The 17,088-nt window shown below is 40.2% G+C and overlaps 1 protein-coding gene across 3 annotated transcripts in view; it reads right to left on the bottom strand.

The window, feature by feature from the left end:
* Positions 1 to 4,636: 4,636 nt before the first annotated feature.
* Positions 4,637 to 17,088, bottom strand: part of PAXIP1 (PAX interacting protein 1) — a 46,188-nt gene continuing 33,736 nt past the window's right edge. For 2 of the 3 annotated variants that reach the window (XM_075587869.1, XM_075587870.1), the window contains exons 15-21: positions 13,406 to 13,508; positions 12,410 to 12,578; positions 11,538 to 11,638; positions 8,523 to 8,657; positions 7,976 to 8,051; positions 7,819 to 7,878; positions 4,637 to 5,087 (exon numbers count right to left, since the gene is read on the bottom strand). In XM_075587869.1, the coding sequence (XP_075443984.1) occupies positions 5,071 to 5,087; positions 7,819 to 7,878; positions 7,976 to 8,051; positions 8,523 to 8,657; positions 11,538 to 11,638; positions 12,410 to 12,578; positions 13,406 to 13,508 (661 nt within the window). In that variant the 3' untranslated portion in view covers positions 4,637 to 5,070. Of the gene's footprint in view, positions 5,088 to 7,818; positions 7,879 to 7,975; positions 8,052 to 8,522; positions 8,658 to 10,625; positions 10,743 to 11,537; positions 11,639 to 12,409; positions 12,579 to 13,405; positions 13,509 to 17,088 lie in introns of those variants that run through there. The other variant, XR_012799337.1, reaches the window with a different exon arrangement.

Here is a 17,088-nt window from a genome sequence, read left to right as displayed (position 1 = left end):
TATATATATTTCTGAAAACACAAGGAATTGGGTACCCAACATATGAGTAACGCATTTCCACAAACAAGATTCTGGCCGTGAATTAATGTTGAAAACAGTGGTCTTCATATATTTTTTTTTATAAATTGACATTAATTTCAGATTTTGACATCCCTGACAAGACAAAATACCCCCAACAGCATAAGAAATAAGCCCGCAAAAGAATACATTTTCTGAACGTACTAACCCAGTGATCTGAATTATTTTACTTTATGAGCACTTGGAAGTGCTAATGAGAGAATACAACCGTCAAAGACGAATTTGTACCTGCACCAGCACTTTTGGGGACCTCCCGTCTGCAAAGTGAGGCTTATTCTGGTTCCCCATGAATTAATGAGGAACTTTATTTTATATCCAGCATGTATGCAAATCCGATCTGTAATGCTTAATTCATTTTGACTGTTGCTGCCTAACACATTTCTCTTCTGCATTATGAAACCTTTTCCCTGAACATTAAATTAAAATTAACTAGCTTAATCAATCTTTAAATTACTTCAATAAATGTAGTGCACAAACACAGTGAAAGAAATCACATCAGAATAGCAACAACAAAAAAAAAGTGCTGGCGAATAGTTAAAAATACAAATACATAACTTATGAGGAACTGGAGCTGCGCCTTCAAAAGGGATTCCCCAAAACTCCCACATAGAGTCCAATAGACGTCAGAGCGCAAACAGAATCCTAAAAATGTGATATGAAAAATAGTGCAATGCAGCAAAAGACAATGTGAAAGAAAGAGGAATGGGTGGATGTATCACACTCACAATCTTGCAGATACAATCAAGTATGTAGAATGATTGACAGGTGCAGGGAAGCGTTCTTCCCAACCAGATATACCTCCGTGATCCAGAATGGAATACCATTAAAAAGAACAAAAAACAAAAAACAAAATCGTGATACAATAAAAAAAAAACAAACAAACAAAAAAAAAACCAATGGGTAAAATAAAAGATATACACTCATGAAGCTGCGTTTGACAAGCGCACTTAGACAATAAACTGGGTTTGAAGTAAAAGACACTGTAGCTGCAGCGTTCTCCTCCCAGTCTCCTTGTTTCCAACTCACTCAGTGTAGCCGTAACGTCACTCCCGAGTTGCTACGGAACACCACGAATAGCGCAGAGGTACACAGCGATTCCCTCAGGTGCTAGAATAGGTGGAACGGGCCCAAAACAAGTCTGCAAGAATGAACACAAGTAGCCCTACGCATTTCACTCAGGCAAGCTTCAACAGGGGCAGTGGCTTGAACCAGTCCTCTTTAAATATTGTCCCCACATAATGACTTGACGACGCAGTCAGGAAAATCAGTTAATCTACACCAGGTGACAAAAGAGGGTAATCATGGACAAATGGAGTAGCACTGAGTACTTAACTTCAAAACAAAAACCACAACAGAAAGAGAACAGGCATTAGACAGAATATGGATACCCACAGATACAACATATGATCATTCAAATTGGTCTTCTTAAAAATCGAATCAACAAAGATAGTGTCATATGAAACATAAAAACCACATCAATATAACAAAAATAAATATTTCTTAAAATGCTAAGGTACACCATGTGTTTTTCTGCCAATTGTGATATTCCTAATGTATTCCAATATCCTAACCCTCAGTGGGCAGAATGTACCGCCCATATATTGAAGTCCACATGGGCAAAGTAGGTGCTTTTGCAGTTTATAAAACAGGTAATTTTATAACGTTTCTTTGGAACATGATGGAAACCGCTCAGTTTTTTAATGACCACATTTGCATGCTTTGCACCTTTCACATTTAAAGGACCCCTAGATTTCAAACTTAGCCAACTGGTTGCAATCTCCCTTTACTAGATTTTTTTAAAAAGACTTATCGCTAACTTAATATTAAAATTATTAGCTTTGGTAAAGACTACTTGTATTTTTTCTGGCAAGTAGTCACCCAGCGTTTTATCCAGTTTAAGGATATGCCAATGTTTGCAGATATTTTATATTTTCTGTGAATCCCTATTATATTTAATAATAAAATACAATTATCAGTCTATTTTCTCCACTCTGTTTTAATGTGGATGTTGTATCTGTGTTTGGAACATTTAGTCTGCCTCACTGATTTATACGGTCAGGCTAAAAAAATATTTTCAAGGACCATTGACTGTTCTTTGTAGTTTAATTTTATACGTAGAAACTGGCCATACGGAATGTTTGAGGTCCAATTTGGGTGATGGGAGCAAATAAAATTGTTGCTATCCACCTCTTTGAAAAATGTTTGGATATGCACCAAATTGTACTCCTCATATAAAACCAGATCTATATTAAAAAAAAAAAAAAAAATCAATTTCACACAAAAGTAAAATGAAAGTTCCAATCATTATTATTAAGGCAAGTGATAAAATCCAGTAGGCAGGTTTCTGCCCCTTCCAAATGAAATATATATATCGTTGCCAGAGGATCAGGTTCACATCAAAGGGGTGGTTGTTATACACATGATTCTCCCACATCCCCAGGAAGATGTAAATGTAACTGTAAGGGATCGGGGGGACACGCGCCTTACAGCGGGTCCCCGTCACCCTGGCTCCCACTCACTACGCTGCTCTCTCCTGCCCTTGACCTATGGTTTTCGGATCTTTACCTTCGGACCTCTGGCGCCCCGGACGCGGCAAGTATCTGGCTAACCCTTTCTCACCAGACCCGACAATGCATCTTACCACACTCCGGGTGCGCCCTCACTGCTGTGGGTGCATGTTATACCCTTACCCACCTCAGTACTGGGGACTGGTCAGGTCTGGGGGCAGTCAAGCGTTACAGTAACTAGGTGTGAACCTGGTCCCAATGGTTAATTTTAATGGTTGGCGGGGCGGGGTGGACCTGTTGTGGTTCTTCTTTGCACTTTCACATGTCTAAGAATCTATTTATCACGTCTGTGGAGTTGTTATATTGGACTTCTGGTTGAATTGGCTGCTACATTTACTGATACACACTGGTTTCAGTAGATTTTTTTTTAATACCCAGTCTGATATTTTGGATTACTTATTTGTTTATTTTCTGTCAATCATTCAACACGTGCAATTGTAGCTTCAAGATTTTGAGTGTGATACATCCACCCATTCCTCTTTCACATTTACAATGATTTACTTAATTGTAGTTATTAGAGACTCGGGGTCCCTTAGGTTTTCCGTGCACCATATTGCATAATTTTTTTTCATTCAGGTGTTGCTCATTTCCCATTTGTTTTACTATGCATTGTAGGGCTTGTTCAGCTTTGGGTTCCACCGAAACACCTAGAGCCCTAAACATCCTCCACATAGGAACAGAAGTAAACTGCGGTAACAGGATCAAGCCGGGGGGGCTCAAGAATTCAAAGCAGCTCAGATCTCCCAATGGCTTCGGAAAGCACACACACGCAACCAAAAGAAGTGATGAAACCAAAGGATGCCAAGGAAAAGAAACCGACCAACTTCAAAATAAGAACAGAGAGAGAAAGTATTGCTTCAATAATCTTAATGGGTTTAAAGAAAAAAAACAAAAACAGCCTAGGCCATAGATCATATTCCGTGGATAGCGCACTATGCACAATTCCTGGCTACTTAAGGGAACCTTTGGTATGACAGTCCATGTCCGACCCTAATAGAAGCCAAAAGAATTGCTCCAAAACCCTTTTACTCAGCTTGAGTGGCCATCATTTATACCAGTCAGAATTACTGTCGTACCCCCAGCTAGGATGAGTTATCCCGCATGCCTTTAGATGGTGACACGTGTTGAGGAGCGGTTGCAGAAGCGATCATTGGCAGACAGGCGGCGGCAAAGGTGAGAGAGGAGGAAGGGGGTGAGAGAGGAGGAGACAGGAGGGGGGGGGGGGGGTTGAGAGAAGAAAGGGGAGGTATGGAGGGGGGTGAGAGGAGGAGGGGGGATGAGAGGTGAGAAAAGAGGCAGGGTGCGTAAAAGAGGGGCTACTGTGTACCCTTGCACCGGCCCTGCACGGAGTATGTTAACTGGTGTTTAATACTTTCATTGTATATGATGGGACTAAATTAATACATTAACTTGACTTAACTAGTATATGGATTTTATAGCAATACTAAATACAGAACTATAGAAATAATGTGTACAATGCAAACTGTGTTGTTGCTCCAATTTATGATTGATCGAGATGAGGAGCAGTGGCACAACATCAGATCTCTTTAAGACACGGGATAGTAATCTAAATGTAAAATAGACCACGTGTATGTATTTGATATGTGGCATGGCAACAACTGAGTAAATCTGATGAAAATGTATTTAACTAAATGAACGAGCAAACGAGCGCTATAGATAGTGTGTTAAAAATTACTGTGCAATTTAGATGAAAGGTGATTTTAGTAAATAAACTTATTGGGCAGGAAATGAATGCAAGTTGTAGAAGAGTCATCCATTTACCATTGTAGTGAATGGTGAGGATGCCTTTGAACAAACAAGTATATAAATGAGGATTATTTAAAGCATATAGGTTCTAAATTAAAGATGGGTATCAAATCCTTCCATTTTTTTTAGCACCATCCTATACATTAATTTGCCCAAAAACAAATGTACTCATTTTTTTAAAGCAAAAAAATAAAAAATAAAGATGAAGATAAAACCAAAACACATGCATCCAAAGTACGTTTATTTTAAACGTTGGAATATATCAATATAAAAAAAGAACTTTGAAATTGGAAATACAAAATAATTAATGCAAAATGTTTATTTTACTACTTTCATAATTTAACAAACAGCCCTTTTTTACACAAAAAAATATTTTGTTAAAGTATTTTCATTATTTTACATAAAAAAAAAAAAACAGAAAACAAAATCATTCAACCTCATGAGGGCTCTTAAAACCATACCATACTATAATACAGAACATAATTTATGTTTCCTTTTAACAAAGCACACATCCAAAGATGCACATATTTTCTACTTCCCCGCTTACTGCTGCGGATCCAAGATTAGCAAGAACAGTATTTTGTATTTATCTTGACGTTGATTGACCACGCAATGTGCTCCAAAAGGTTGGAAAGCATGTAGTGTCTTTTATAACCCATCAGGTAAATTTATATGTGGGCTTGTTAAGGAAGCTAGAAACGTAGATTATGACGTGCAGAATAGCCCAAGCACATTGAAACCTTCCTAAAACACATGGCAGATATTGTATAATTACAACACTTTTGTATTAAAATATTATGGGTTGAAGTGAAGACCAAAACCCTTGCCATTATCTCTGTACAATTTCTCTCTGGGTTCTACAAATGCAGTTCGGGCCGTCGACGTGTGAAGAGAGAGCTGGGACAAGTGTCATGGGTCAGCCAGCACTGGAAGTTGGGCCCGGACAGCGGTCGGGCCCAACTTCTGTGTCCAGCTGCAGGGCCTCTGACTGCTGCCAGGCCCGAGCTCTCCCTAGCTGCTGCAGATTGTGTATTAAGAGGGTGTGTGGATATGTCCGTGTGGGAGGAGGAAGGGGGAGAGAGAAATTGTGCGTGTGTGGGGGAGGGGTGGGAAATTGTGCGTGTGGGACTGGGGGGGAAATTGTGCTTGAAGGGTGGAAAAATTGTGCTTGGGGGGGAGGGGGGCAAATTGTGCATGGTGGGGGAAGTGTACATGGTGGGGGAATTGTGCATGGTGGGGGAATTGTGCATGGTGGTGTAGAAGTGTAGAATTGTGTGTGGGGGGAGAAATTGCGTGGGAGGGGGGGAGAAATTGCGTGGGAGGGGGGGAGAAATTGCGTGGGAGGGGTGGAAGTGCGTGGGAGGGAAAAAAATTGCGCGTATTGGTGGGGGTAAATCGCGCGTGGTGGTGGGGGTAAATCGCGCGTGGTGGTGGGGGTAAATTGCGCGTGGTGGGGGGGGGGTAAATTGCGCGTGGTGGGGGGGGTAAATTGCGCGTGGTGGCGGTAAATTGCGCGTGGTGGTGGGGGTAAATTGCGCGTGGTGGTGGGGGTAAATTGCGCGTGGTGGTGGGGGTAAATTGCGCGTGGTGGTGGGGGTAAATTGCGCGTGGTGGTGGGGGTAAATTGCGCGTGGTGGTGGTGGTGGGGGGAAATTGCTCGTGGTGGTGGTGGGGGGAAATTGCTCGTGGTGGTGGTGGGGGGAAATTGCTCGTGGTGGTGGTGGGGGGAAATTGCTCGTGGTGGTGGTGGGGGGAAATTGCTCGTGGTGGTGGTGGGGGGAAATTGCTCGTGGTGGTGGTGGGGGGAAATTGCGCGTGGTGGTGGGGGGAAATTGCTCGTGGTGGTGGTGGGGGGAAATTGCTCGTGGTGGTGGTGGGGGGAAATTGCTCGTGGTGGTGGTGGTGGTGGGGGGGGGGGAAATTGCTTGTGGTGGTGGTGGTGGTGGTGGTGGGGGGAAATTGCTTGTGGTGGTGGTGGTGGGGGGGAAATTGCTCGTGGTGGTGGGGGGAAATTGCTTGTGGTGGTGGTGGTGGGGGGGGAAATTGCTCGTGGTGGTGGTGGTGGGGGGGAAATTGCTTGTGGTGGTGGTGGAGGTAAATTGCTCGTGGTGGTGGTGGGGGTAAATTGCTCGTGGTGGGGGGAAATTGCTTGTGGTGGTGGTGGGGGGGGGGGGAAATTGCTCGTGGTGGTGGTGGTGGGGGGAAATTGCTTGTGGTGGTGGTGGAGGTAAATTGCTCGTGGTGGTGGTGGGGGTAAATTGCTCGAGGTGGGGGGAAATTGCTTGTGGTGGTGGTGGGGGGGGGGGAAATTGATCGTGGTGGTGGTGGTGGGGGGAAATTGCTTGTGGTGGTGGTGGTGGGGGTAAATTGCTCGTGGTGGTGGTGGGGGTAAATTGCTCGTGGTGGTGGTGGGGGGGAAATTGCTCGTGGTGGTGGTGGTGGTAAATTGCTCGTGGTGGTGGTGGGGGGAAATTGCTTGTGGTGGTGGTGGGGGGGGGGGAAATTGATCGTGGTGGTGGTGGTGGGGGGAAATTGCTTGTGGTGGTGGTGGTGGGGGTAAATTGCTCGTGGTGGTGGTGGGGGTAAATTGCTCGTGGTGGTGGTGGGGGGGAAATTGCTCGTGGTGGTGGTGGTGGTAAATTGCTCGTGGTGGTGGTGGGGGGAAATTGCTTGTGGTGGTGGTGGGGGGAAATTGCGCATGGGAGGGGGAAATTGCGCGTGGGGGCGGGGGAATTGCGTGTGGCGGAGGGAAATTGCGTGTGTGTGAGTGAAGAGGGGGGCGTGAGAAAGTTGGGAGGGGGAAGAGTGAGTGAGGGGGGGGGGAAGTGAGCGAGAGACATGGGGGAGAGAGAAATATAGGGGGAGGGTTTGTGAAAGGGAGGGGGCGGGGGGATAGAGGGGGATGAAAACTAGTCCTGGGCCAAGGAAAAGCTGTCGGCGGCTCTGAATGCAGTTACCCCTCTTCAGCTTCCTGTGCAAGGATGGAATTCTACTACACCTGCTCGTTTTCTCACTTCACCACTTGCACAGTGGTAAAAATATTTATCCTTCTGAAGACTTAATAGTGAATTACGATACCAGTAGTTAATTCTCCAAAGATCTAAAAACAATTTATAGCATCAATTACACTTGGATTTAGCCAAATAGTCACAGAATAAATAACATATTGCTTATAGTATTTTACTTTAGGCCCAAGTAAAAAAAATATATATCGAATAGTTGGTATTTCCCCTATCCAACCCCAAGTCAATGTAGCAGTAAATGTACCACTGACAACATTTAGTCCATACTGAACTGGCATTATTTTATTCACAATACGTTTCAGATCAGGATTTTGAATGGATCTGAATTCAGTTGCTTTGTATATACACAAATAATTTTCAACTATTTTTACACAAAGGATATGATTCATAATCCAATGTTTGGGTAAGAACTCCGGTCAGAACAAATTCTGCATTATGGACATCTATAAAAAAAAGAAGAAAAAAAAAAAAAGAAAATAGATATTTATACAGTGAAGCTAATACAAATTGGACAACTCAACCACAAAAGCATATCCTTACCTATGCTACCGGCAAACAATTCTCGGCACAAATGAAGATCATTTTCACAGGATATCAAGATAATCTCTGCTAAACTCTATAAAAAAAACAAACACAAAAACAAAGAATTTTATTCTTCCGGATTGCAATATTTGCACCCCCCCCCTTTTTTTTTGACAATAAACAATCTTGTTAACAATAATGAATACTGTTCTTTAAATTGTCCTCAAAAATCATAAAATAAGAAGGGAATAGTCTGAGAAATTTGGGTAAAAAAGAAAGAAAAAGATTGTGACATGTTACATTAAAAAACAATTCTTACATTTGAAACCATGTGGGTGATAGATGTTTAAATGAAATTTCCGGTAGATGTACTTGCACGCTTTTAAAACAGCAGTCACTCACGATTAATATCCATCCATTGTTACTGGTTACAGCATAGGATTCCAGCAAGGTTTTTAATATGAAAAACAAGGCTGGCCCTGGAATTGTCGTACGAGGCTACATGAAAGCCGAACGTACACAAAACAAAATCACAGTTCAGGTCAACTATGATTTGTATACATACTTTGTTTTGCTTATGTTCCATGATTTTGCGAAAAGAAGGCTGCTTAGTTAATATTTTTCCGCCTGCACATTCCACAATAGATTTCATTGTTGAGAGACTGGGGCAGATTCCAGGAGTGACGTAGAAATATTTCCCCTAAAGAAGAGAATAAATATCATCTACACATTTTATTTATTTATTTAATAGGTAAAATCTCAATTTAAAGCTGCAATCTTTCTTGCTTGCTATAGAAAAGTCAAATGTTTGGCTTTTAATGTTGTTCTTTAACACTAGTCTTTAGTAAGGCAAACCACTTAAAATTCTGTGGCTGGCGATGATTTTAATAAAAACCTATACACTATAACCATACACTAGGTATAGTTCGCCATGTTAACCCCTAATGCCAGTGAAATAATAAAAAATAAAATATCTGGTGACATAAAAGCAAAAAAATTCAAGTTACAAAGAACGGAGACAGATTATCACAGCATAAACCATCACAATATGTTAAAATATGAATCAGTTATTTTAATCGCATTGTTGCTTTCATAATCTAAAACAAACCTTTTCACTAGTGCAAGGGTCGCCAACTTTAGTCCTCAAGGTCCACCAACAGGCCAGGTATTAGGGATATCCCTGCTTCAGCACAGGTGGCTCAATCAGTGGCTCTGTCAGCAGGGATATCCTTAAAACCCGACGGTGGCCCTTGATATCTGGAGTTGGCCACTCCTGCACTAATCAATCTCCTTCAACATATAACTTATACATACTTTCACTTGGGACGCTACGCTGACCCCAAGGATAACGGAATTCCCTCTTCACCCATATTCAGGGAATCTCAGAGGAAGTGGGTGCAGGGTGGGCCTTAATTCTATATGTTTACCAATGCTCGCTGTGGTGTTATTCTCCTTCAATTGTATTTTATATTTATAGATACAGAAACCCGTAGGCACACCAATAGACTATACAGCATATGTGGGCAAGTGCGCGCTTCATAATAAGAAAATCTAGTACATTACCCAATTTGATTGTAAGCTCTTTGGAGCAGGGACTCCTTTTCCTAAATGTTACTTTTATGTCTGAAGCCCTTCTTCCCATAATCTGTTTCTATTATTTTTTATTTATATTATGTCACTTGTGAAGCGCTATGTACATTAATGGCACTATATAAATACAATACCATACATACAATACCATACATACCCAAACGGTGGTCCAGTGTAAATAAAGAAACAGCACGTTGCAAAGTATGAATACAAAAAAGTATATTGAACAAAAATGAGAAACAACCAACCTTTGGGGGGACCAAAATGTTGATTGATTGTTATTTTTGCTTAATACATATTTTTGTATTCATTCTTTACAATGCGCTGTTTCTTTATTTACACTGGACCACGGTTTTGGTAATGTATTATATTTTATATTTATAATATAATTTGGGAGGGCATTTATATGGCACTTATGAAAAAGGTTCTCAGACCATTTATTTGATATACAGTACACGAGACCAAACGATGCACAACATTTCAGGGTACAAAAATTAATCCTTCTTAAGGTAGAGGCGGTATATATTTTTTTTGCCCTGAAATATTACGCGGCTTTTGGTCTTATGTATATTAAAAAATCTTTACGTAAAAGGTGCAATTATCTTTTTTTCTTCTCCTGAATGTCTCCAATTGTGACGTTCCAAAGGGGATCCCGCCACGAAGATTTCCCACACCAATGAAAATCAAGTTTATCATAAAATTACTCAACAACGTGAGTGCAGTGCAAGTATATTTTTTGCATGGGCATTTATACTATATGTGCAAACAAACTTTTTAACCATTTGTATTTGTAGAATACCATGTAGTAAGAAAGAAAGTTGAACCAATCCAACTGGCCATTGTGGACTTTGGTTAGATTTATTGAAAGCGGTTACAACTTATGAACCATACAAAGATTTTGGGCATGAACATCCTGACAATATTGTTCCCTGTACTGATGTAGCAATTTGTCTGCATGATTGCAACTCGTGACTCCATTTGTCTGCTTCATCTGTATATTAAAGCAGCAATACTACTTTCCACCTTTTCTCATTTGTATATGTAAAGCATTTGACAATGTATAATTCTATATCCTTACCTAAGATGGCAATCGTTTGGTGCTGCTGTCAAAATCCTGATTGTGTGTCTAACATAATGGCCGCCTTTCAGTTTCAATCAATTCTTCAGTCAGTGTAACTCAGCAGCTACAGTATATCTGGATATTATTAAGGTAACATTATCTATTGTTACAGTTTACACCTCCAACTGCTGGGAATATTGGCATTAAACTATCACAAACATGAAAGTGTTGCAAAGAATTTGCACTGCTGGGGAGGTGGGCTAAAACCTGCTATAGACATCAAAGGATTCTTTAAAACTCGTTAAAATGGCATTAAGAGTTGAATTAAAAAAAAAAAAAAAAACGGTCACTATTATCTAATACTATAGAATTGATTTATTTAAAAACCCCATAAGATTTCACATATATTGCTGCTTTACTGTTCTGTGTAATCTTGTATGACCCTTTTTTGCATTGTGGTTTTTTTTTTTTATATCAATCACTTTCTTCTGTGGGAGCTGATCAGCGGTCAGTCTAAGGAACAGACATAACCATTACTATAGCTCGAGTTTACTTCCAGACATCAAACTGTGAGCGTCTGCATGTGTTTCAACCTACGCACAACATCGGAGTATTATTCCCTTTGTACGCCAAATAAATGCACTGCAGCAAGCACTCTGCAGCATAAGATTAAGTAGGAGCCCGTGCCTGGGCTTTCATACTGTACACTGGTATAGAAATATCAGATTGTAACTAGCAATATAAAAGGAGGGCGGAAGGAGGCATTCTCAATCTCCTGAGTCACAAAATTCAGAGGTGCAAAACTCATCAGAACTTAGACAGAATACAATCATTACATGAAGTACACATATATTAAGAAATTGAAATCCAATTACATTGATTAGTATTGCATTGGCAGTATAATGTAGTGTGCAAGGCTTAAAACCATACCTTGAAGAGAGGAGACACATGTGCTCTTTTTAAGGACTCTTCTAAACTGAAGCAGAATAGCACTTCAGCCTCAGCATCTCGCAATATATAGTTCTGCTCCTCTAAAAAACAAAAACAAAATGGGGGAAAATAAGATTATTATTTTTTAGAATATAAAAGGTTACTAATTAATATTAAAGGTAGACCAGTAGCCTTTAAAAGACATGTTAAAATAAAGTGATTGAGATCACTACATCTATATTTATTTATAACATGTTTTACCAGGAAGTAATACATTTGAGTGTTACCTCTGGTTTTCAAGTATGTCCTGGGCATAGAGTTAAGAGAACAGGGTATACTGTACATTATATACAAGACATAGCATGCATAGTTAGAGATAATATATATTATAGGCGTGTGTAACAGTTACAGACCAGATTAAAATGTGAGACAGCCTTAGTTTTGAAAGAACTTAGACTGGTGGTGGCTGTGAGGGTGTATATATTTATATGTGTATATATTTATATGTATATATATTTATATGGGACCTAAAATGTCTGAAAGTCTGTGTGGCTTCAAGAACTGAATTATTCTAAAATGAGGCTACCGATAAGTTGATGCAGGACATGATTTATTATATACAGTACAACTACATCATGCGGCTATACAACTGTTTAAGCTAAACATGAATAATCAGAGTATATATACTGTATATCATACAGTTTACATTGAATATTCTTATTTCCATGTGAATGAATTTAAATGGGACCAATCTTAAGTTGATTGAAGACATGTAGGCAATTGGGGGCTAAAGCAACCGTCTTCAATTTATATCTCTACATTGATTACTTTCTATATTGTTGACTTCTATTAAATTGCCCTGTAACACTTACCAACAAACTTCTGGCATTTGAAACACTCATCTAGCCACTCTGGTGTCACGATGTGCTTTGCTACAGAAATCGCAGTCAAAAACTTTACTGTCCTGGTCACTTTGTTGGCAACTAGATGAGTGCATTTTTGTGCAGAATCGGCTACTTCTCCGCCAAGAATATAAAGTTTCTGGGGGTGGGGGAGGAGGGGAGGGGGAGGAGAGAGAAAATTCATCAGGGTTATCTAAAACATTGGGAACGGGTTAGAAAGACATAACGCATGTGACATATTCATGGTTACACTTATAATTTAATTAAAACACGGATATTCAAAGGGTGACTGCATACATTATTACCACATATTAATGACACAGATGTTCTTATTTTCCAAAGCTTTGTACACATGAACTAGTGGACACATGAATGCTAGTGAGAAAGCCTCGATATCTTAATGAACATGGAAAAGCTAAAATAGCTACATAAAAATAGTATATGTATACATTTTAAGTTATGGTGGGTGAAAAAGGCGACAAAAAACCTCCACAGTTCGCATTTAACCAATAAAGAATATCACTTGTGAGCACATTCACATGTCTTAGGCAGGTCTGCAACCCTGCCATTCAACCATCATCACCAAGCATACAGTGCTCCCACTTGCTCCCTTACAAATGCACTCACCCACACGCCCGGGACGAGTGGGGATGAAGGAGAACGAGAGGATGGGGGAGGGGGGAGAGAGAGGATGGGGGAGGGGGAGAGAGAGTATGGGGGAGGGGAGAGAGAGGATGGGGGAGGGGAGAGAGAGAGGATGGGGGAGGGGAGAGAGAGAGAGGATGGGGAGGGAGTGTGCGTATATATATGTATACACACACACACACACACACACACACACGTCTTAATCTACACCTAAACATTGATGCTTTTAGAAAACGTTTTTTCTTCAATAATAGTATCTGTGAGTCTCTGCATAGCTCCCACATTACAAATACACACACGCATACATAAAGGTACAGTTACCTTGATGTATTGCTGGACTTGTGTGGGATCAAATCCGGTAAACATTACATGAGGTGTCATGTCAGCAGACAGTTTTTTAGTTGGGGGCGGAAGGTCTTCAATTCTGAAAAGACATCACTGATACTGTTAAAATAAATGAATACTTTAACCCAGGGGTGGGCAACTACAGTCCTCATGTGCCACAAACAGGTCAGGTTTTCAGGATATTCCAGCTTTAGCTAGCTGTGCTGAAGCAGGGATATCCTGAAAAAAACCTGACCTATTGGTGGCCCTTGAGGACTTAAGTTGCCCACCCCTGCTTTAAACTGCAACTCCTGCCATGAAATAATATTTGACAAAGCACTGCAGTGAAGGGGTTAAGCTAGTGAATTGCTCACATACAAGCTGCAAGAAGAGGGTTTCACCAACACATACTTGTTTATCAACACTTCCCCAACATACCATGGACTCGCAATATAAAGAATCCATATCTATCTATCTTATCTATCTATCTCAATGTCTTCTATTGCGCATACACAGAGCGAACCAGGCTTCTGTTCACATACATAAAGCACCTTTTCCACCATTCCAACAGTTGATTTACAGTTTAATGGAAATGAGTCAAATCTGGGTGATTGCTGTGGGAAACAAACTATCCTCAGCTGTGGGAGAAGCACAAGGGGGGCAAAGAAGGAGCCACTGGATGCTTAACATCCATCAAAATATCATAGCATGTACAATACATACTGTTTCAATTTAAAGAAGAAATAGGCCTATTATGGAATTTGGTGTCTTTGCAATGAATACATCTTGGAAAACTGACAAGAGTCAATAGAAAAATAGATTTCACAAAGATTTCACCAAAATATATGGGAAGACTTCAAAATAAAATGTGTCCCGAAGGGTACAAAGCAAAAAAAGAAAAAAAAAAAGTGCAAACATTGTGGCCTGAAGTAGAATTGCCCCTTTAAATGAAGCATGTGTGATTATCAGATGCCATTTCATTCACATTTTTGTCTGCTACATATTGATATTATATATTATAAGTGAAGGCACATACTCTTGTAGCCTAAAAGGTGGAGGCATCAGAATGAAATACAATTAATAGCAGATTTGAAAAAAATGATCTGCAATTTTAAATTCTTTCAAACCACATTATTCTTTCTTTACACTGAAGTACATACTTTTCCCACTTCACTAACGGAAATCAAGTGATGTGTTTGCATAAACCTTTTAAAAGAGCGAGCGCAACAGATCAAAAGACATCATGAAAATACTGGCTCCTAAACGGCAGAAATAATTCTGGCCATGCAAAATAAATGGTGCAGGTTACTTCTTTTAAAGCCTCAAATCATCCTTTCCGTATTTATGTTTTTAATCAGATACTTCAGTTATTGTGCTTTATGAAGTTGGGCCTACATTAAAATACATCTTAAATTCAATGGAAAGAATCACAGCTTTCCTCCGGGAATGCTGCAGACTGGTCACATAGGTAATATAGAAGTGTCCCTCCTATAATGTGTTAGGGAGGGCAGCTCGGCCGCCGCACTGTGGATGGCAGATGAGAACAAACACCAACACATTTTTCGGAATCTTCGAGACTGGAGGCGGTTATACATACATACATACATACATACATACATACATACATGCATGACAAGAAATGGCCACACCCACTGGGTAAGAAACTCTCAGCAGAGAGGTGGGTGGTGCACAGAAGATTGGGGTAATAATAAAAGGGTAGATCAAAGTGATCAAAGTACCAGCACGACATAAGAGGTAATGAGGATTTATTGATCCATCAGGTAATCAAATCCTGACATTCTGGTCCCAAGGGGGACCTTCCTCAGGGGTGCATTTATAAAAGGATCCTGCGAGAGCCTGAAAAATCGAGTATTAAAGGAGTAGTGCCAACTCAATCCTTGAACCCTGGTGATGTCATGTGTAAGGTGGAGACCGAGTGGGGTCAACGGGACCTACTCCAACATTAAAAAACAGGGAGAGCAGGAGGGATCATGGGCGGGTTTAAGTTGAGGAATAACATTTCACTTTTGGAATTTAGAGTGCCTGTCCTGTGTCCATTTGTGCAGCTAGTAAGAGCGCGTCATACCATACCACTCGGTATACTGGACTCTAAGACGCTGACAGCTGCCTCTATAGAGCTCCCCGCCATATCCAGCCCTGCCCGGAACTAATGAACACAAGGATTGTTCCTGGAGGACGCTAACAGCGGCTGTGCTGCTCCCTGAGTTCCTGCTGGACGTAGGCTCAGAGGGGTTTGATTGGATGTCACCAAGAGGCGTGTGAGCAGAGGAGCAGAGTTCCAGCATTGGTGCATGAGTATTATCTCATAAACGCTCTTATTTCTTTGTTGTTTGTGAGTTTTATACTATTGGACTTTTTTTTGGGGATTATTAAATGTTATTTTAGACATATTGCACTAGGATCAGGTGCTTTCTTTTTTCGTTTTTGTACAGATTGCTGGGAATTTTGTTGGTTCCATACAGAAGGCTGCCAGTATCCTGCATAGTGTCACCATCCATCTTGGGATTTTTATCATTTGGACAATATTCTTTATGTTTTTTTTGGACTTATTCATTGTTTTATTTACTCAATAGCTATTCCATATAACCTATAGTTTATACCAAAAGTCTACAATTACCTATATACAATTTATATCCAGTTTTATATATATATATATATATATATATAGATATAGTGATTACATTGTTTATTCACATGGTCACAAATTACACATTATAAATATCTATTTATATACACTAGTAATACTTTATTTATGCACATTATTAGGACACATATTCTCTCTTTTATGGTTGTCACGTCATAATTTTATTATTAGCCCAAATGGTAGGGGCTTGAGTGATCATTTACCATATATTATATATTATACTGATATGTATATATGTATGTGTGTATGTGTGTATGTGTGTATGTGTGTGTGTGTGTGTGTGTGTGTATATATATAACCTTAACCCTGGCTGTGCTCAAAGCTGTGACCATGCAGCAAGCTTAAGCCTATAGGGAACCATGTTAAAAATGGGTTTTGAGGCAAAAAGTGACACTGTGTGCCATTTGCATGTCATTTCTCAGAATCCCTTGCTGCAGTGGAAGTGCTGTATGCTGGGTGATAATGGGGAAAGGTGGGGTTGCAGACCTGCCTAAGACATGCATATGAGCATACAGTTATATTTGCATATTTGCTTTCCTGTGGAGGGTTTTTGTCACTTTTGTTACTCACCATAACTTAACTCAGTATTATGGTATAGCCTATCCCATAGCCTCTTATGCATATCCAGTAAAAATCAACCCCACACTGATGCTTGGGCCAATATTTACTCGGCCGGGGGTTAAATCCACTCGCCCGGGGCGAGCAAATGTATAGGTTTGTCGAACACTGTATATATTATATTATATATATTTATTGTTAGTGGATTTAACCCCCGGGCGAGTAAATATTGGCCCAAGCAGCACATGTTTGGGGCGAGTAGTAGATTTTTTGGTGATTTGTCAACCACTGTGTGTATGTGTGTGTGTATATATATATATATATATATATATATATATATATATATATATATATATATATATATATATATATACAGTGCTCGACAAACCCGGTCGCCAACTCGCCAGCTGCAATCGGATATTGGCTCGTGGCCAGTAGCTTTTCTCCTGCTCTGCAA

This window comes from Ascaphus truei, chromosome 2 (assembly GCF_040206685.1).
Source record: "Ascaphus truei isolate aAscTru1 chromosome 2, aAscTru1.hap1, whole genome shotgun sequence".
Classification (NCBI taxonomy): domain Eukaryota; kingdom Metazoa; phylum Chordata; class Amphibia; order Anura; family Ascaphidae; genus Ascaphus; species Ascaphus truei.
The sequence above is the reverse complement of the archived record's forward strand: the minus strand, read 5'-3'. Positions and strand labels throughout refer to the sequence as shown.